At 41.8% G+C, this 22,012-nt stretch overlaps 1 protein-coding gene and 1 non-coding gene across 2 annotated transcripts in view; one reads left to right on the top strand and one right to left on the bottom strand.

The window, feature by feature from the left end:
- SPG11 (SPG11 vesicle trafficking associated, spatacsin) overlaps positions 1 to 22,012 on the top strand; it is a 101,502-nt gene that overhangs the window by 58,059 nt on the left and 21,431 nt on the right. The window contains exons 21-25 of the mRNA XM_056134056.1: positions 1,908 to 2,073; positions 4,789 to 4,994; positions 5,225 to 5,333; positions 20,681 to 20,840; positions 21,350 to 21,622. Of these exons, the coding sequence (XP_055990031.1) occupies positions 1,908 to 2,073; positions 4,789 to 4,994; positions 5,225 to 5,333; positions 20,681 to 20,840; positions 21,350 to 21,622 (914 nt within the window). The remainder of the gene's footprint in view (positions 1 to 1,907; positions 2,074 to 4,788; positions 4,995 to 5,224; positions 5,334 to 20,680; positions 20,841 to 21,349; positions 21,623 to 22,012) is intronic.
- On the bottom strand, positions 20,438 to 20,544 carry LOC130042119 (U6 spliceosomal RNA). The gene has a single exon (XR_008795096.1). It is a non-coding gene; the product is annotated as a U6 spliceosomal RNA (small nuclear RNA).

The following is a 22,012-nucleotide window of genomic DNA, read 5'->3' as shown; positions in this document are numbered from 1 at the left end:
TTTTGTGCTCAGAGATTATTCCTGGCAGAGATCCGATACAATGCCAGGGATCTAACTTGGGTAGGCCACGTGTAAGACAAGTGCTCAACCCATTGTACACTGACTCCCCTAGTCGTTCTTAAGCTCTATTTTAGTTTCTTTTCTGCTTTTATATTTAGAGTTAGCTTTTAATAGGTGACATTATTTAATGTTGGCTTCAAATTAGTACTCAGCCCATATATATAACTTATAAACATTTGTTTTGATGTTTATTAAATGAATTTTCTAATGGGTCACTTTTATTAGTTCAAATTTTACTATATTTACCTAGTGCAGAGAGCCCAGTACAGAGTCTATAATAAATGGACTAAACATTTGTTGTATACTGAATAAAGTAGTGCTTATTGCATCTTACTGCATATTTCCAAATGGAAGTATTTTTTACTCTCAGTGAAGTTACTAGGTATCAGTCAGAATCCCTTTTTCCTTTAAATTAAAAAAAATTATTTGTGACTGTGGGAGTGGATGAAGGGGTTGAGCCATAGGCAGCAGTGCTGGGGACTGTTCCATCTCTGTGTTTAGGAATCATTCCTGACAGTGCTCAGGACCATGGGTGCTGGGGATTGAATGAGGGTCAGTCATGCAAGGCAAACATCTAAATCCCTGTGCTATTTCTCCAACCTCCTTTATTTTGTTTTAATGCCACCAGCTCCATTGATCTGTCTTGTTACTTTTTTTTTTCTTTTTAGCTTCTTCTAGTGGTGCTCAGGGAACCATACAGACACAAGGATTGAACCTGAGGCACTCACCTGTAAATGTGCTTTGATACATTTCTTTGGCTACTTACCAATCTTTAGATGTAGCACTCTATCAGGTTTTTAAGGGGAACAAAGAAAATCGAAGGCATGATCTTTGTCTGGTTTTAAGAGGCTTAAGATGTTTAAAACATATTTGAAGGGGTTCATAAATGGCTAGGCTGCCAAAAGTACCTTTCTTGTATGCAAAAGGCTACAAATTGGATCCCAAATTAGATCTGTAAATGCAACAGGCTTGATTCCTGTGAGTCAGACCCCCTTGCACCACAATAGACACACAACATGGTGTGTGCAAGCACTGCTACAAAAGTCTGCAGCCCCGGTGAGATCTGCAATGAAACATGAGTTTACATCAAGACCAGGAGTACAGCTTCTAGCTAGCACTACAGTCGAAATATGTGTAGGCACAATAACTAGAAGAGTGCAGCCCCCAGCATGCACATGTGACTAAAGGGGGAGAGCTCAGGCGAGTACTATAATCAGATGAACAGCCTCCAATAAGCATCACAACCCAAGCATGTATGAAAGCCCCAGTCATTATATCAACAAAGGGAGAGGGAAGGTGGAGAGTGGGTATTTCAGAAATATTGAAGACCCAAGAGTTCTGGAACATTAAAAAAATTTTTAAAAAAAATAAAATTTTTTATATATATATATACACACACACACACACACACACACATATGTATATGTATTTGAGAAGTTAGAGGGATAGGGCAGTGGGTAAGGCTTTTATCTTGCATGTGGCTGACCCAGCCTCAATCCCCAGAACCACATATGATACCCTGAACCTCACCAGGAGTTATCCCTGATCCCTGAGCACCACTAGGTATAGCTCAGAAAACAAAAACAAAAAAGTGTGTGTTTGTTTGCTTATATATTGCTTCATGTATACATACAAAAACTAAAACATACAAGAAAATAGGTTAGTTAAAATAAAACTTATGTTTTGTTGGTTCAGAGTGATACATAGTTACAGAATGATTATAGCAAACAGTTTTATTATTGCAGAGTTAATTTTCCCAACTTAAATTTTCCAAATTAATTTCCCTGAAATTAGGTATGACCAGATCCAGAAAAATAATTATTATTGCTTCACTTCCCCCTCTGCAGATGCAGCAAGTCATCTCCCACATTTTTCTAGCCCTGACCTGGTTAATAAATATGCTATAATGGAACGTCTGAATTTTGCTTATTATTTGCATCGCGGACGGCCATCATTTGCATTTGGTACTTTTCTTGTCCAGGAGTTAGCTAAGAGCAAGACTCCCAAGCAACTGTAAGTATTTGAAACATAACTTTTATTTTTTTATTTTTAAATTTCTTTGGTTTTGGGGCCACACCTGGTGATGCTCAGGGGTTGCTATTCCTGGCTCTGTACTTAAGAATCACTCCTGGTGGTGCTCCGCGGACCAGATGGGATGCTGGGGATTGAACCTGGGTCAGCTGTATGCAAGGCAAGCGCCTTATTTGCTGTACTCTCTCTAACCCCATAATTTGTTCTTTTAATGAAAGGCATTTCTGTATATTTTACACATTCTTTTAAAATAATGTACTGAAAACATTACAGTAAGAGATTATATTCCAGGGCCAGTAATGTGTTTCAGCAGCAAGTGCGTGCCTCACAAGTGTAAGCGACTTGGGTTCAATCCCTGGCACCGCAGAAGGAGGAGAGGTATGGTGGCAGATGGATAATACAGAAGGCTCTTGCCTGGAATTCCACCAATTCTAGATTGAATCCCCAGCAACATATGTGGTTCCCTACCACCTCTATGGGTCACTCCTGAGCACTGTTAGGTGTGACTCAAAAACCAAATGAAAAAAGAATTATATTTGGCTAGTGATCTGTTTCATTTATTTTATTTATTGGACGGAGTTGGGGGGTGTTCATTGGGCCACACCTGGCTGTGCACAGGGTTTACTTCTGGCTCTGAGCTCGGGGTTCATTCATGCCTGGGCTCAGGTGACCATAATGTGCTGGGGATCAAACCTGGGTGACCCATGTGCAAGGCACTTCAGCCCTTTACTTAGCTTTTATTCTATGTAAAAACAAAGATCTTAAATACTTATAAAATCTCCCAAGTTTTGAGAGATTTAGTATTAGTCTTGTTAATAGGAAAGGAGATAATATAGATATCTATCTATATAGTTTTGGTATTTTTTTGTTTGATTTTTGGGCCACACAGAGCAGTGCTCGGGCTATACCCAGTGGTTTTCTTGAAGGTGAGGTTTTCTTGGTGTGAGACATTGATCCCAGATTTTCCACATGCAAAGCATACGTTTAACCCATTAAGCTATTTATCCGATGCTCCCCAAATTATTTTTAAATAATATTTTTAAAATGACTTGGAAACTTGTCAAATAATAGCAGTTACTCTAAAGAAGGAATTCTGTTAAAAGATGTGAATTTTGTATTTAAGATATTTGTTTTTATATTTTTCTTTTTATGAAGCACAGAATTGGGAGAATTGGGGACAAAGAGATTGGACCGTGGTAAGGTACTTGCCTTTCAGGTAGCTGATCCAGGTTTGATCTTAGAGGCAGGAGTAAGCCCCTGAGCACTGCAAGTTCTAACCCCAAAACCAGAGATATTTGGGGAAAAAAAAGAATTAGAATAATTGTTTGATATAATAAGCTTTTAAATAGAGAATTACGTATTGGTTTATTTTAGAATTAACATTGTAATGAGTTTTTAGGATAAAAGTCAAGAAATAAAAATGATAAAAACTGAAAAACGTCTCTCATTCTACGAATCTCATTCTGCACAGTAAATAAATGTAATTTAGTTCTCGTGAATCTTTCTTGGAAAATTTCCTGTGTATATGTATTAGAGTCCTTTATTTAATTTTTGGTTCGGGGACCAAACTTTGGATCTACTCCTGACTTCTCAGGATTAGATCTTGGATGTGCTCAGGAGACCATATGCAATGCCTGGGATCAAATCATGCCTCCTACATGCGAAGCATTTATTTTTGTCCATTGAGCTATCTTTTTGACCTTCAGAGTCCTTCAAAATAGGTACTTTTGGCTCGAGGATAGTAAAGTGGATAGGGCACTTGCCTTGCATATGGCTGGTTTGATCCTCAAAACTGTATTAATTTGGTCCCCAAACACAGAGCTAGGAATAGTGCATAATCATAGCCAGGTATCATCCAACCATTTCCCACCCTTACCCTGACCCTCACGCACACATACCTGCAAAAAAAAAAAAATAGCAGAAATCATAAGGTATTTGCTTTCTGATGTCAATGTAGGTGGTATTAATTTTCTGTATGGGGCCTAAGAGATTGTACAGCAGGTAAGGAATTTGCCTTGTACTTGGCTGCCCAGGTTTGATCCCTGTCACCCTATGGTTGTGGGAACCATATGGTTCTCAGTATGACCTCCCAACCAATTGTAATACTTTTCTGGATAGTTGTGTGTAAATGCTTACAATTGATGAGATCATACATTATCAATCTTTTTACTCCATGTTACTCAGATACAGTTTGAAGCAAGAATAATTTGGATAATAGGAGTAGGTGTTTAGGAGTAGGTGGAATACGAGTAGTAGTGTTTACTAGTAAGAGCTAGTAAAGTCTAAGGGAGGGGCTGGAGCAATAGTCCAGTGGGGAGGGTGTTTGCTTTGCATGCAGCTGGCCTGGGTTCGGAGCCTGGCATCCCATATGGTCCCCCAAGCACCGCTGGGGGTAATTTCTGAGTGCAGAGCCAGGAATAGCCCCCGAACATTGCCACGTGTGATCCAAAAAACAAAATAAAAACATCTAAGGGAATAAAAAAATCTAAGGGAATATGGGACTGTAATGCCAGAAGACAACTAAAAGTTCCTAGGAACCTATTAAATATATATTTGCAAAAGGCACAGAAAGGGAGGAGCAAACAATCAGTCATCTGTGTCTGGCATTCCTCGTATCCCTTATATAATTCCATCTGATTTTCCTGCTGAGAAGCAATGTTTATGTGCTGATTTGATTTTGATTCTTTTCTTTTTCAGGATCCAGCAAGTAGGTACTGAAGCTTATGTTTTAGGACTGTCCTCCTTCTACACACCTTCAATAGGAGCTGCCTGTGTTTGTTTCTTAGAATTACTTGGTCTTGACAGCCTCAAGCTTCGAGTTGATATGAAAGTGGCCAATACAATTTTGAGCTACAAGTGTAAAAATGAAGATGCTCAATACAGCTTTATCAGAGAATCTCTAGGTATAACACCCTTTGGTGGTTGGTTTTATTTGAGGGGAAGGGATGAACAAGCCTACGGCATTTAATCATGAAAGGAAACAACTGCTTTCCTGTTTTATCCTTTCCCTGCAGTGTTGATTCTCTATCTCACTAGTTCTTTAATTGAGTTCTGACATGACCCTGAGTTATACTTGTCAAACAAAAATGATCTTTTGTCTTAACTGAATTTGGTTGTTTATATTTCTTAACAGCTGAAAAACTGTCTAAACTGGCTGCAGGTGAAAAGGCAACCACAGAAGAATTGCTTGTTTTCTTAGAAGAAAGTATATGGAATAGCATTCAGCAACAGGAAATAAAGAGGTTTGTGAGTTGCATTTCCACAAGTTTTTTTTTTTTTTTTGCCAATCTGTGTCTTTTAACACCACTTGTGTATTCATTAATTTTCCTATCTAATCCTCTTAATTCAACCCGTTTGTAGCAGATACTTAGTAAATGGGTTATTTTCTCCATATATACATCTTGCCATCACTAAAAAAGGTGAAGATCAAATGGCTTTTATAGATAATTTTATTTTTTCAATTAAAAAATAATAATACCTCTGTAGTGTATTGGATTGACTGCAATCACTTCCCAAGTTGTGGGACCCTGGGAGCTGGAGTGATAGTATAACAGGTAGGGTGTGCACTGGGTTCGATCCCTGACACACATACGGCCTCTTTTAATTTTTTAAAACTTTTTTTATTGACCCTACTTGAGATACAGTTACAAAGCTTTCATGATTGAGTTTCAGTCATACAATGATTAAACACCCATCCCTTTACCAGTGCACATTTTCCACCACCAGTGTTCCCTGTATTTCTCCCGTAATTCCCACTCCACCCCACACACTGCAGGCATCTTCCTTCTTACTCTCCACCTTTTGGCATTATGGTTTGCAATACAGATACTGAGAGGCCATCATGTTTTGTGCTTAGTCTACTTTCAGCACACATCTCTCATCCCGAGCAATCCCTCCAACCATCATTGACTTAGTGGTCCCTTCTCCATCCCAACTGCCTTTTCCCCCAGCACATGAGGCAGGCTTCCAAACCATGGAGTGATCCTCCTGGCTCTTGTCTCTACTATCCTTAGGTGTTAGTCTCATATTATGTTATTTTGTATTCCACAAATGAGTGCCATCATTCTATTCTGTCCCTCTCTTTCTGACTCATTTCACTTAGGATGATATTCTCCATGTCCATCCACTTTTTAAAATTTTTATTTTCTAAAGTAGTTTTCAATATTTGATTACATTTAAGATTTGAACAGCAATTCCACCACCACTATACTTTTCCACAACCATATTTTGGATTTTCCCATCCTGAACCCCAACTCCTGCTCCAATGCAGAACCAAAATAATTTATTTTGTATTGTTTGTTATGAAAAACCACTAAAAATGCTCCCCAAAAGTTGCTTTAGAGGAAAAAGTGTAAAGATTGTTGTATTTCACCCAGGGGCATTAAGCCCTTCAATAAGAGATCACTAACATTTTATTAAAGGTTGAGCCTTGTGTGCTTTTTTATATATCTGTAAAAAAATTTTTTCACTTTAAGATTGGTTGCCTCCTGCTTTATTTTTATGTTTTATTTTTGGGGGTTTTGGGTCACACCTGGCGATGCTCAGGGGTTACTCCTGGCTCTGCACTCAGGAATTGCTCCTGGTGGTGCTTGGGGGACCATATGGATGCTGGGAATCAAACCCAAGTCAGCCGTGTGCAAGGCAAATGCCCTACCCGCTGTGTCATTGCTCCAGCCCCAGTTGCCTCCTACTTTAAACTCCATCAAATATGTTGCTGTACTGTTGGAGTATGGATGATGTGAGTTATAAGATGTCCCGGAATAAGTTCACTAGTGACTGATGCTCAGCCTGAGTGTGTGGAGAACAGTTGTGAGCATGGCGGGGGTTGAGTTCTGGAGGTTTTAGACTACTGGGGCTGGGTTTCTTCGGGCAGGAAGGGGTCTCATCTGCCCTCCCCCCTCCAGGGTACCCCGATTGAAACAGCCTCGCATGGGGTAGCGGCAGTTAAGGCAAATTTCATGACTTTATCTTTTCAAACAGCTGCATAGTATTCAATTGTGTGGAGTACCAAAGTTTCTTTAACCAGTCATCTGTTCTTGGGCAGCTGGATTGTTTCCAGATTCTGGCTATTGTGAGCAGTGTTGCAATAAACATACAAGTGCAGATGTCATTTCTACTGTGCCCTCTCCCCCAGGCTTGAAGCAGGCTTCCAACTGAGGACCAGTCCTTCTGGTCTTTGTTTCAACTTTCCTTGGGTGTTAGTTTCACACAATGTTTTTCTATATCCCACAAATGAATACAGTCATCATTCTATGTCTGTCCCTCTCCTTCTGACTTATTTCACTCAGCATGATATTCTCCATGTCCATCCATTTATAAGTGAATTTCCTGACTTCGTTTCCCTCCTAATAGTTATGTAGTATTCCATTGTGTAGATGAACCATAATTTCTTTAACCAGTCATCTGTTCTTGGGTGCTTGGGTTGTTTCCAGATTCTGGCTGTTATAAGTGGTACTGCAATAAACATGTAAGTGCAGTTGTCATTTCTGCTGTGCGTTTTTGCATTCTGGGAGTATTTTCCCAGAAGTGGTATTGCTGGGTCATATGAGAGCTCAATTTCTAGTTTTTGGAGGAATGTCCATATTGTTTTCCAAAAAAGGCTGGATCAGTCAGCATACCTACCAACAATGAACGAGAGTCCCTTTCTCCCTGCATCTGTGCCAGCATTGGTTATTGTGTGTGTGTGTGTGTGTGTGTGTGTGTGTGTGTGTGTGTGTTTATGTGTCAGTTTCTATGGTGTAAGATGATATCTCATGATTGTTTTGATTTGCATCTCCCTGATGATTAATGATGTTGAGCATTTTTTCATGTGCTTTTTGGCCATTTGTATTTCTTTTTTGAGGAAGTATGTTTTTTTTCCTCCCCATTTTTTGATGGGGTTGCAGGTGTTTTTCTTGTAAACTTCTACCAGTGTATTGTATATCCTGGATATTAGAGCCCCCATCTGATGGATATTGGGTAAATAATTTTTCCCATTCTGTGGGCTCTCTCTGTATTTTGGTCACTGTTTCTTTTGAGGTGCAGAAGAGTGGAGGTAGTGGAGGTCTGCTGGGTGAGGTATTTAATCTGGTACCGGTAGCGGTAGGGTGGGTATTCTGTGTGTAATCCAATCCCTGGGTCTCTGAGGTTGGTGGAAGGAGACAGGGCAGGGGAGGGTGGGACTACTGGTTTTAATCCCTTTGTCATCTGTGGTTAGTGGGAGCAGGCAGAGGATCTCTGTGCTCCGGTCCAATGAGCCTGGAGTCCAAGGTCTCAGAGTTCGCTTAGTCTTGTTCAGTTCCACTTATCTTATTCAACCAATCTTGTTCAATCTTCTGCCCAGCCGCCACCACGTTCCAGGACGCTTTCTGGACTGCGTGGCTGCACACACTTAATACCCATCTTCCAGGTTTTCCGCACCATATTTGATAGGGTTCAAATATGGTTTGAACCATGGAAACACCTACAAGGGCAATTAGAGTCTGCCCCAAAAGCCTCTATCCCTCTCAGAGAGCCTGGCAAGCTACTGAGAGTATTCCACCTGCACGGCAGAGCCTGGCAAGCTATCCGTTGTATATTCGATATGCCCAAACCAGTAATTACAATGGGTCACATTCCCTTGACCCTGAAGGAGTCACCAATACAGCAGCGTTGAGAAGGATGAGGAAGGAGAGGCTGATAAAATCTCAAGGCCGAACTAGGCTGCCAAAATGAAGAAAGACAAAAATGATTGTCCGTACTTCAATGCACATACGCTAACATCAGATGCATCCATCAAGAACCTGATGGTACAAGTGCGAAAGATCAAGTACGACATCATTGGTCTGACCGAGACAAGAAGGCACTAATCACATCACGCTGTTTTTGACACTGGAGAAGAACTGTTCCCTGTAACATGCGATAAAAGCATTGGAGGTGTCTGTGTCCTTGTCAACACGAACTTGGCCATGAACATTGATTCATTCGAATGCTAACAACCCGAATTGGATAATTACACTTGAATAGATGTGGCTCACTGCTGGCAGTTTCTATCTTCGTTGTCTATGCACCGACATCCAATTATGATGAAGGAGAAATTGAGAAGATCTACATGGAGCTGGAGAAGTTCTATAAAGAAGACCACACCTTCTACAAGATCATTGTCGGTGATTTTAATGCCAAGATAGGACCAAGAAGATCAGCTGAAGAACTCCACATCAGAACCCATTGCCTAGAATGGAACGAACAGGGTGAGAGACTGTCTGAGTACATCATGTCGACCAAGACCATCCATGATAACTCACAGTTCCAGAAGGCCAAATCTAAACATTGGACATGGAGTCTCCCAGTGGACAGTTCCAAAACGAAATTGACCACATCATATTCAGTCGACGGTTTTGCCTGATGTCGCTGTTGTCCCAAAATTCCAAACAGGATCGGACCACCGTCTCCTTCATGCAAAATTCTACGTCACAGAGCAGGGAGAAAGGGCTGCAAAGTTTGAGAACTCCCAGAACGACCACCAACTGGGAGCTCTTTGGCACTATTGCAGCAACATGGGAAGATGCCGTCATTGACAACATTGACGAGGAATACGATCGACTGGTTCAGCACCTCCATGATTGTGTGAGAAATGCCAAGAGAGAGATAGCCACAAAAAAATGCCCGTCTTCGAAAACTCTTGAGCTTATTCACCAACGTGGTTTGGTGCATACCTCAGGCAACCACAAGCAAACGTCCGAGCTCGCAAAGCAGTGCAGAGATGCGATAAAGGAAGAGCTCAAAGAGAGAAGAGCAGCAGTGCTGGCACATGCGGCAGAAGCCAGGAAAAGCTTTTGCAATGCCCGCCTGTCCTTCGCCAACTACAAGACCAAATGACTGCCCTCCGACATCCTGATGGATCTCTCACATCTTCCAGAAGGGCAATGGAGAAGATTATCCATGACTTGTACTTAGATCTCTTTGATAGCTACGTTCACCTGCCCACATACCAAATTCCTCAGGATGGATATGTCGTTCCCAACGTTCTCCCTTCCAAAATCTGACACGCCATTTCGTTGGTAAAGAAATGAACAGCACCTGGCCCAGACAAGGTTAGATCTGAACACCTGAAGAACCTGCCCTCAGTACTCATCAATATGCTGGCTCTGCTCTTCACATGCTACCTGTCTGAATGCAAGTTTCCATCCCAATGGAAAACCAGCAGGACTGTATAAGAAGGGAGACATTCATTACATTGGTAACTATCGCTGGATCTGCCTATTGTCTGTCATCTACAAGCTGTTCACTCAAGTCATCCTGAATAGGATTGACAGAACACTAGATGAAGGACAACCATGCGAGCAAGCTGGGTTCCGAAAAGGATTCAGCACGATTTACCATATCCACATGATAACCAAGCTCATTGAGGTTTCTTGGGAGTTCAAGATGCTGCTCTGTCTAACATTCATTGATTTAAAGAAGACCTTTGATTCTGTTGAGACAGAAGCGGTCATCGAAGCCCTAGCCAATCAGGGCATTCAAACTCAATACATCAGGATCCTCTGTGAGTTGTATTACAGATTCACTACCAGGATCTCACCATTTTACAAAGAAGTGATCATCAACATAAAGAGAGGGGTTCGGCAGGGTGATACCATTTCATTGAAACTCTTCAGTGCCACCATCAAAAATGTCATGCGACGACTGGAATGGGAAGGAATGGGAGTGAAGATAGACGGTCGGCAACTACACTACCTCCGCTTTGCTGATGACATTGTTCTAATAACACCAAACATTAGCCAAGCGGCACAAATGCTGGCCGACTTTGACCGTGAGTGTGGAAAGGTCGGACTCCAGCTGAATCTCAAGAAGACAATGTTTATGAGAAACAATCTTGTTCCTGACATTCCATTTGCTCTCAACGGAATCACCATCTCCAAATGCAACGGTTATATGTACCTAGGTCAAGAAGTCAACATGACAAATGACTTGGCACCTGAATTGCACAGGAGGAAGAAAGCAGCTTGGAACACCTTCAAGAGTGTCAAAGAAATAGCTAAGAGGACGAAGAACCTCTGGCTCTGGGCACATCTCTTCGATTCCACTGTTCTTCCTGCATTAACATATGCCTCAGAGACCTGGGCCCTACGAAAATAGGATGAGAACTAGGATGAGAACGCTATTCGGGTCTCCCAAAGAGGAATCAAAAGAGCTGTGCTTGGAGTATCACGTTTCACTCAAATGAGAGAAAGAATCTGGAGTTCCGACCTCCGTTGATGGTCAAGAATCAGGCACACTGTCTCGTTTGCCAAGGCGTTGAAAATCAGATGGGCTGGACATGTAATGAGATATGGAGATGACTGCTGGACTAGAGCCATTACCAACTGGATTCCACGGGACGTCAAAAGACCATGTGGCTGCCCACCTACCAGATGGTCAGACCTCTTCGTCAAGACCCTGACCGATCGGTTTGAGGCTCTTCATGTTCCTAGAATGAACAGACGCCACTGGGCTACACTAGCATGAGACAGGGACGAATGGAGATGTTACTGGTGCCCATTCAAGGAAATCGATGATTAACAAGAAGTCAGGTGATCACGCAGAAGTGTGAATTCACAAAGTGAGTATGGGTGCTATGGCGACATGTGCGTTCGGTGGTCCATAGCTGCCTCCTGACTTCTTCAGATCGCTCCAGCAGAGAGACAGACAGAGAGATGGGGACCACAACCTGATAGTGAAAATGGCCCATTTAATGCAGAGTTGCTAGCATACTTATAGAACATCTGAGGGGTGTTGAGGTAAAGACATAGGTGTGATTGATCATTGACATAGATAAACATTTGGTTGAGGAAATTCTCTTGGGGAGACTAACTCAAAGAGACACTTTGTTTCCCAGGGACATCTACATTGCTTTTATCTTTCCCTCTAGTTGTATGTTATCAATACTTGCAGTTGTTTGGATAAACACAGTAAGAGACAAAGATCCCAACACTTAGTTCTCTGGGCTCTGAGAGCAAGCAAGGACTTTTACTGTAAATTCCAGTCTAAGAAGTTTCCTCAGGCCAGTTCAGCTTGTTCTTCCCCATGGAGGTCCTGTCTCTTAAGTCATAATAGTTTGTATCAGGATCATGCACTTCTGCTTTCTAGACTGTCCCATTTTGATGCCAGGGTAGCTTTGCCACTCGCCTTGGGTCTATCCCATCCCATAGCAGGACCTCCCTTTTTGGGGGTTAGGAACTATAGCAACTGGAGCCTGAGTCAAGTAACCATAACTGATGCCTCAGGGTAGATATATGTCAGGGTCAGTCAACTCCCAAATATTAGGAGCATAGCATTAACAGTCTTTCTGTGTTTAACCAAAGAAGACTGCTCTACAGTAAAATATAAAAAGACTATAGGGGAAATAGAAAAGCAGGTACAAATACATAGCACTTCAAATACAATGCAGTACAAATACAAAGTTCAGAATTACCAGAAAGTTTTGACTTATAAGTAATCAAGACTGACTTGGGGAACTGTGACAATGAGAGATAAAATACAAAGGAAAGGTTAAAGAAAAACTTTAAGTTTTGGATGCTAGCAAGAGCATAAACTTCTCTGAGAGGAGAAAAAGGGGCAATTCACTGATGAAGCCTAAAACAATTAGGGTTAATATCCTACACAGAAGCTTCTTAGTTTACTGTAGTCCCATTTATTTATCTTTGCTTCCACTTGCTTGGTCAGTGGTGTTTCATCCTTGAAGATGCCTTTAGCTTCAATATCATGGAGGATTCTGCCAACATTTTCCTCTGTGTACCTTATAGATTCAGGTCTGATATTGAGGTCTTTAATCCATTTTGATCTGACTTTTGTGCTTGGTGTGAGACAGAGGTCTGAGTTTATTCTTTTGCATGTAGCTGTCCAGTTTTCCCAGCACCACTTGTTGAAGAGGCTTTCCTTGCTCCACTTAACATTTCCTACTCCTTTATCAAAGATTAAGTGATCATATACTTGAGAGTCTGTTTCAGAATATTCAACTCTGCTCCATTGGTCTGCAGGTCTCATTCTGGTCCAATACCATGCTGTTTTACTTACTACTGCTTTGTTTGAATTTGGGGAAGGTGATGCCACTCATCTTCTTTTTCTCAAGGATTGCTTTAGCTATTTGTGGGGGTTTATTGCTTCATATGAATTTCAGGAGTGTTTTGTCTATTTCTTTGAAAAGTGTCATGGGTATCCTGATAGGGACTGCATTGAATCTACATAATGCTTTGGGAAGCATTACCATTTTGACAGTGTTAATTCTCTCAATCCATGAACAGGGGATGTGTCTACATTTCCTAGTGTCCTCTTTTATTTCTTGAAGTAGTGTTTTGTAGTTTTCTTTGTATAGGTTCTTAATCTCTTTAGATAACCTGATTTCAAGGTACTTGATTTTCTGAGGCACTATTGTGAACAGGATTGTTTTTTAAATATCTCTTTCTTCTTTTTCACTATTTGTATATAGGAAAGCCATGGACTTTTGGGTATTGATTTTGTAGTGTGCCACTTTACTATACAAACCTGTTGCTTCTAGGAGCTTTTGTATAGTCTTTAGAATGTTCTAAGTATAGTATTGTCATCAGCAAATAGTGATAGCTTCACCTCTTCCTTTCCTGTCTGGATGCCCTTGATACCTTCTTCTTGCTTCACTGCTATGGCAAGTACTTCCAGTACTGTATTGAAGAGAAGTGGTGAGAGTCAGCAGCCTTGTCTTGTGCCTGATTTTAGAGGGAAGGCTCTTAGTTTTTCCCTGTTGAGAATAATGCTTGCTGTGGGCTTGTGGTAGATGGCTTTGACTATATTGAGGAAAGTTCCTTCGACTCCAATTTTGTTGAGAGTTTTTATAAATGGGTGGTGGATCTTGTCAAATGCCTTCTCTGTATCTATTGATATGATCATATCTTTCCTTTTATTGATATGGTGTATTATGTAGATTGACTTGCGAGTGTTGAACCATCCTTGCATCCCCGGGATGAATCCGACTTAGTTATGGTGTATGATTTTTTTGATGAGTCATTGGATTTAATTTTAAAGCTAGTGTTTTGTTGAGGATCTTTGTGTTGTGTTCATCAGGGATATAGGCCTGTAACTCTCTCTTTTTATTTATTTATTTTTTTGTGGTGTCTCTGCTTACTTTTGGTATGAGGGTGATATTTGCCTCATAGGAACTGTTTGGAAGTGTTTCTATTTCTTCAATTTCTTGGAAAAGCTTGAACAGGATTAGGAGTAGGTCCTCTTTAAAGAGGAAGAATTCACTAGTGTATCCATCTAGGCCAGGGCTTTTGATTACTATTTTAATTTCCCTGATGGTGATAGGTCTGTTCAGGTATTCCAGATCTGTTTGGGTCAGCTTTGAGTATTTATTGGATTCCAGGAATTTTCCATTTCCTCAAGGATCTCGTGTTTTGTGGCATAAAGATTCTCAAAGTAATCTCTGATTATCCTTTGGATTTCTATGATTTCTGTTGTGATGTGCCCCCTTTCCCTTTTCATTTCTGATTCTCTTTATTAGGGATCTCTCTCTTTTTTTTTGTGAGTCTTGCTAGTGGTTTATTGATCTTGTTTGATTTTCTCAAAGAACCACCTCTTGGTTTCACTGATCTTTTGAATTGTTTTTTGGATTTCCATGTGATTAATTTCTGCTCTAAGTTTTATTATTTCTTTTCCTCCTGCCTGGCTCCTTCCTTTTGTTGTGGCTCATTTTGTTGATCATTCTCAAAGATCTTAAGCTGTTACTTATGTGGGCTCACTCTTCCTTTTGAGGAATGCTTGTAGAGCTATACACTTTCCTTTTTTTTTTCCCTTTTAATTTTATTGAATCACCATGAGATAGTTACAAGCTTTCATGTTTGGGTTACACTCCCACAATGATCAAACACCCATCCCTCCACCAGTGCACATTCCCCACCACCAATCTCCCCAGTATAGTCCCCCTTTCCCATCTTACCCATGCCTCCATGGCAGACAATATTCCCCATACTCTCTACTTTTGGGCATTATGGTTTGCAATACAGACACTGAAAGGTCATCGTGTTTGGTCCATTATCTACTTTCGGCACATATCTCCCATCCCGACTGATTCTTCCAGCCATCATTTTCTTAATGATCCCTTCTCTATTCCATATAAACTTTCCTCTTAACACTACTTTTGCCATGCCCTGTAAGTTCTGATAACTCGTGACTTCATTCTGTTTGTTTCCAGGAATCTTCTTATTTCCTCTCTAAGCCACTGGTTGATCAGTAGTGAGCTGTTTAATTTCCAGGTGTTTGGCTTGAATTTATGCCTTTGTGTGTGATTCACTTCTGTTTTCAGTGCATCATGGTCTGAAAAGATCATTGATACAATTTCTGTCCTCTCAATTTTATGGAGGTATGTTTTGTGGACCAGCATGTGGTCTGTTTTGGAGAGTGTCCCATATGAACTTGACATTCAGCTTTCGGGGGATGAAATGTCCTTTATATATTTACTTAACGCCTGTCTTCCATTTCTTCCCTCAGATAAAGTATGTCCTTGGTGAGCTTGAGTCTGTTTGATCTATCAAGAGGTGATACAGTGGTGTTGAAATCTCCAGCTGTTCTGTGTTGCTATCAATGTCGTTCTTCAAGTCTATGAGCATTTGTTTTAAGTATTTTTCTGGTCCCTCATTAGGTGCATATACATTTAGGAGTGTGAGTTCTTCCCGATGTACAGATCCTTTGATCATTAAGAGATGATCGTCACTGTCCCTTGTAACCTTCTTCTGAAGTCTGTGTGGTCTGATACTAGTATGACCACCCCAGCTTTTTGGGGGGAGTTTTTTGCTTCCAGAATTGTTTTTCATCCTTTTGAGTCCGTGTTTGCTCTGACTGTTTAGATGTGTTTCTTGCAGGCATCAGAATTTTGGATGTGGGGATGGAGTGGTAGCACAGCAGGTAGAACATTTGTCTTTCACATGGCCGATCCGGGTTCAGTTTCCAGCATCACATATGGTCCCCCAAGCACCGCCAGGATTAATTCCTGAGTGCATGCGCCAGGAGTAACCCGTGTGCATTGCCAGGTATGACCCCCCCCAAAAAAAAAACGGGAATATTGGATGCAATTTTCTGATCCATCCTGTCACTCTGTGTCTTTTAATTGGTGCATTTAGCCCATTGACATTGAGAAAGATTGTCGTTATGGGGTTTTGTCCCACCTTTCTACCAAAGTTTGGTGTATTTGAGGGAATTGTCATGTCTCAAAGTAGCCCATTTAGTTTTTCTTGTAACCACGGTTTTGAGTCTGTGAAGTTCCCGAATTGTTGTCTGTGAAGCCGTGTGTTGTTCCTTCCAATATGAATGAGAGTCTAGCTCAGTATTCTTGGTAAAGTATTCTTGGTGAGGCATTTATTTCATTGAGTTTTTTCACTATATCCCACCGCTCTCTTTGGACCCTGAAAGCTTCATTTTTAGTCTGCTGTAAATATTAAGGATGCTCCTGTATAAGCAATTTTTTTTTCTTTGATCTTGCTTTCAGAATTTTATCTTTGACTATGGTTTTTGTCATTCTGATAAGGATATGTCCTGGAGTATTTTTATTTGGATTTCTTTTAGCTGGTAACCTCTGGACCTCCTGAATTTGCTTGTGCTCTTCAGCTCTGGGAATGTCTCAGCAATTATGTCTTTGACAATTTCTTCTTCATAAGGGTTTCTTCTTGTCCCGCTGGGACTCCAATGATTCTTAGTGCTATTCCTCTTGGCTTCATCCTGATTTTCTCTTGATAACTATAGGTTTATTTTGAGGTTCCTTTCCATTTTCTGCTATTGTCTGGAGATTCTCTGCACCTCATCTTGGAGCTCACGAATTCTGTCCTCAGCAGCTGTTAATGTTGCTGCTGAGGCCTTCCACTGAGTTTTTCATTTCACCTACCAAATTTTTTAGGTTTGTCATTTCTTCTTGTATTTTCATTTGCATTTTCATTATTTCTGCTCTCATATCCTCTTGTATTTTATCAGCAGAGCATTTCATTGCTTCTTTGAGCTCCTTATACATCCTTAAAAGATCCATTCTTTATCTGAGAGGTTGTATAGTTCATTATTACTGTTTGATTCATCTGGGCTTAGCAATTTCACTCACTAAGCCTGGTGAATTTATGTGTTGTTTTACCATTGTGACCTTTGTGTCTTGTAGCTTTCTCCTGTGTGTTGATGTCTTGGCCTTGCAATGGAGCTGCCTTTGTGTGTTACCATGGGTTATGGATAGGTAAATAAATGTGAGGCCTTGGTTAACGAATAGCTCAAATGTAGGTTATATGTAAAGTAACTACTTTGCATTCATGTGGTTTTGTGGTTAGATATTTTAAAGGTATGCCATGAGGGTGTGTGTATATATATATATAGATATATATATGTATATATATATGTATACACACATATATCTATATCCATATCTATTTATCTAGCTATCTATCTATCTATATATATATATATATTGGCTGGACCAATAGCACAGTGGGTAGGGCATTTGCCTTGCATGTGGCCAACCAGGGTTTGATTCCTCCGTCCCTCTCGGAGAGCCTGGCAAGCGACTGAGAGTATTCCTCCTGCATGGCAGAGCCTGGCAAGCTCCCCGTGGCGTATTCAATATGCCAAAAACAGTAACAAGTCTCACAATGGAGACATTACTGGTGCCTGCTCAAGCAAATCGAGAACAGTGCTACAGTGCCATGAGGGGTAGATCCGGGGGTGATGAAGGGGGTCCACACACCTGGTTTGAGAAGTTAGATCATCTTGTTGGGGGTAACGGCTCCCATATGGCCTCTTGAGCCTACCAGTATTGATCTTTAACCACAGAGCCAGAGATAAGCCCTGAGCACTGGTGGGTGTGTCTTCCCCTCTCACCCCAAATAAAGTAAGTTATGGCACCATCTCACCACCAAAAAGAGCTCTCTATCTCTCTCTCTTTTTTTTTTAATGTAGGAGTGTTGCTACTTATTCAGCCACTGATTAGCTGATTGAATTGGGCATGAACTCCACCTTACTTTTTTTTTCATTTTTTATAATTTTATTTATTGAATCACCATGAGAGCAGTTACAAAGCTTTCAGGTTTAAGTCTCGATCATACAATGAAACACCCGTACCTTCACCAGTGCCTATTCTCCACCCTCAAAAACCCCAGTATACCCCCATCCCACACCCTCCCCCTACCTGTGGGGCAGATGATTTCCACATTACTCTCTACTTTGATTACATTCAATATTTTGAAACCAGACCCACCATTATTATTTGGGATTTTACCCCAACACTCAGATCTGCCGAAAAGGCAACAGTAGACAATTTGTTTTCTATTGCTGGTTATGAATAAATATGATGTCGCACGGCAGAAGTAGTGGCCATGTTATTTTGAAATTCCGAAATTTTAACACTTAAATCTGGAGGGATTTCTGCCCAAACCAGCTGAATTCCGAGATTTGTTCCTGAGTCTCTTGGATCATGGCTGTTAAGCAGCTTGATCAGGAGCCAGAAAGGCATCTGTGGGTGGTGACTTAGGGTCTCGCTGGGACGAGGAGAAAAGGGCCGGCTCCACCCCTATCCCGTGAGGCCCCATATATCTCATCACTGCAGGCCCAAACCTGACTGTCCAATGGCCTCTGGCAGATGGTGGACACTGAGCTGCTGAGGAGGAGCAGGCGGAGGGACAGCACCCTTCCCCCACTGGGGTGGCCTGGTGACAGTAACCTACTGCAGGGTCCAGATGCATTTCTGCCAAAACCCGCTGGGTTCCACGATTTGTTTCTGAGTCTCTGGGATCATGGCCATTAAACGGCTTGATCAGGAGCCAGAGAGGCTGTTCATTGGCAGCGAATCTGGTCTTGTTGGGGTGGGAGGGAAAGGGCTGACTCCACACCCATTCCTTGAGGTCCCACGTGTCTCGTCACTGTGGGCCCAAACCTGACTGTCCAATGACCCTCTGGCGGATGGCGGCCAACAAGCTGCCAAGGGGGAGCAGGCGGAGGGACAGCACCCTTTCCCCCCTGGGGTGGCCCAGCAACAGTAACCTACTGCGCAGTCTGGATGCATTTCTGCCAAAAGCCACTGGGTTTCGAGATTTGTTTCTGAGTCTCTGGGATCATGGCTGTTAAGAAGCTTGATCAGGAGCCAGAGAGGCCGTTTGTAGGAGGTGATTCGAGGTCTCATTGGGATGGGGAGGAAAGGGCTGGCTCCACCCCCATCCCGTGAGGCCCCACGTGTCTCGTCACTGTGGGCCCAAACCTGACTGTCCAGTGGCCTCTGGAGGATGGCGGCCACCGGGCTGCCAGGGGGAACAGGCCAAGGCACGAAACTTATTCCCACCTGGGGTGGCCCAGTGCCTGTAACCTACTGCAGGGACTGGACGCATTTCTGCCAAAAGCTTTTGGGTTTCGAGATTTGTTTCTGAGTCTCTGTGATCATGGCCGTTAAGCAGTTTGATCAATTACCAGAGAAGCCAGTCCTCCAAGTATATAGCTGAGCCGGAGGTGGTTTGTGGGTGTGTCTCCCACATACCTAACTTTTGGCCATTTACTTTCTTGGTAAACTTGCCCCAAGTTTCTGGGGTCTGGCCAAAAGCACAGCAGCAATTTTGGGATATCTGGAAGTCTGAAGGTGCCCTCTGGCTGCTGATGCACTCACCTCACAGGTATAGATTGACCTGCTGGTGGCACCATACCCCCTCAAAAAGAGCTCTTGAACTATTCATCCCACCCTTTCCAGTTAACACTGCTGGGTGTGATCCAAAACAAAACAAAATAAAGTGCTGATTTTTGAAGAAAACTGTTTCTTTTGATTTTTTTTTTTTTGTGAAACACCATGAGGTACATTTGTAAGTAAAGTAAAGTAAAGTAAAGGCCCTCCCGTTGATCGTCGATTTGCTCGAGCGGGCCCAGTAACGTCTCCATTGGAGACTTTGTTGTTACTGTGTCTGGCATATCGAATGCTCTCGGTAGCTTGCCGGGTACATTTGTAGATTTACAATTTTTTTGTGCTTGGGTTTCGATTATACAATGATCAAATACCCTTCCCTCCACCAGTGCCCATTTTCCACCACCATGGATAATATCCCTCCCACCCCCATCCCCCCTTCCCACCCTGCCTCTGTGGCAGGGCATTCCCTTTTGTTCTCTCTATCCTTTTGGGTGTTGTGGTCTGCAAAAGAGGCTTTGAGTGGCAATCATGTTCAGTCCATAGTCTACTTTCAACATGCATCTCCCCTCCTGGGAGGATCCTCCAAACACCCTTTATTTGGTGTTCCCTTCTCTATCTGAGCTGCCCTTTCCTCTAGAATGCCCGACTGGCCACTAAGCTATGGAGTAATCCTCCTGGTGCTGATCTCAGCTATTCTTGGGTATTAACCTCATATTTTGTTACTTTATATCCCCCAGATGAATGCAAAAAAATATGGAACGCTTCACGAATTTGCGTGTCATCCTTGCGCAGGGGCCATGCTAATCTTCTCTGTATCGTTCCAATTTTAGTATATGTGCTGCCGAAGCGAGCACTCTTTTGATATTTATTTATTGGCTTTTTAGGGAAAATCCTAACATTAAGTTTATTTGAGTTGTACTATTTTCTCCCTTTGAAAACTAAAGCTACATTTTCACAAGTTTTCTTTACTGTCTTCGCCCTTAATTACAGATTATCCAGTGACTCTAGCAGCCAGTGGGCATTGGTGGTACAGTTCTGCAGGCTCCACAATATGAAACTGAGCATGTCTTACCTGAAGGAATGTGCAAAAGCAAATGATTGGTTACAGTTCATTATTCATAGCCAACTCTATAATTACCATCCAGAAGAGGTAAGTCATAAATTGTTGCCAGTTACTTAGTTAGAGGAGGGGCCATAAAGATAGTACAGAGGGCAGGCCTTGCACACAGCTGGTCAGGTTTCACCCCCAATACCCTATGGTCCCCTAAGCACAGCTATGTGTGACCCAAAAACAAAAGAGAAAATTTTAATTCTTCTTACAAGACAGTGGTGTGTGTTTGTGTGTACACATTTATACTTTGGTTAGATATGATATTCTTATTTTTACTAAGGTTTCCAATGGGTAGATTTAAAAAGATTAATCATTAGTAGAGCTAAATAAAGTTTTTATGACTCCAGATAGAATATGGATTTACTCAGAAACAATAAACAACTTGTAAAGTTATATAACTTGACAGTTTGTCAGGTCACAGCTTTGACGGAGGTGGGCAAGTGAGAGTTCACAGGATGAGAATCATTTTGTCTCGGCTCTTAAACTTTTTTCGCTTCAGCTGAATTGAAACTTGATTGTGTATTTTAATAATCTGATATGTTTTCTAGGTGAAAGTTCTTCTTCATTATTTTAGCCCTGTTCTTCAAGACCACTTGAAGTTGGCTTTTGAGAACTTGCCCCCAGAGTCAAACTCCAGAATGGACAGTGATCCAGTCTGCACCAAGTCTCCTCACACTTTCCAGAGAAGCAAAGAAGAGACAACTGGTCTCTTTGAAATTCTGCTTCAGTGTTCAGAGGAGCCAGATTCCTGGTGTTGGCTCCTGGCTGAAGCAGTGAGACAACAGGCCCCTGTCCTTAGTGTCCTGGCCTCCTGTCTCCAGGTGAGGATCATGAGAAGCCATGATCGGAGAACAATAGGTGAATCGGGGAGGTGTAGGAGAGGCTGAGAAGTAGAGGGGTGATCATGATATTCCTGTTGCAGCCTCTGCTTCCAAGGTCATTGAAACTTTCTGTGTTCCTTCTGTTTAGGCTCCTCACAATCTATTGGCTCAGGGCACACTTCCTTTTACCTGGACATTCAAAAGTTATGTGGTCAGAGCCTTGGATCTTGAGTGACAGACACTTTGATGGATTGATCTATTGATCAGAGTCAAAGAGTGCTCCCAGCACTCCTGTGATAAGCAATTCTAGGGAAGCCTGTCCAGTTCTTTTGTACTTGGCATGTTCCTGACTTATATATGTGCCGCCTCAGTCTTCTTGGCCTTTCGACA

The sequence above is a fragment of the Sorex fumeus genome, unplaced genomic scaffold, assembly GCF_029834395.1.
Source record: "Sorex fumeus unplaced genomic scaffold, SorFum_2.1 ptg000098l, whole genome shotgun sequence".
Classification (NCBI taxonomy): domain Eukaryota; kingdom Metazoa; phylum Chordata; class Mammalia; order Eulipotyphla; family Soricidae; genus Sorex; species Sorex fumeus.
Note: the sequence above shows the minus strand (reverse complement) of the source record. Positions and strands in the feature narration are given on the sequence as shown.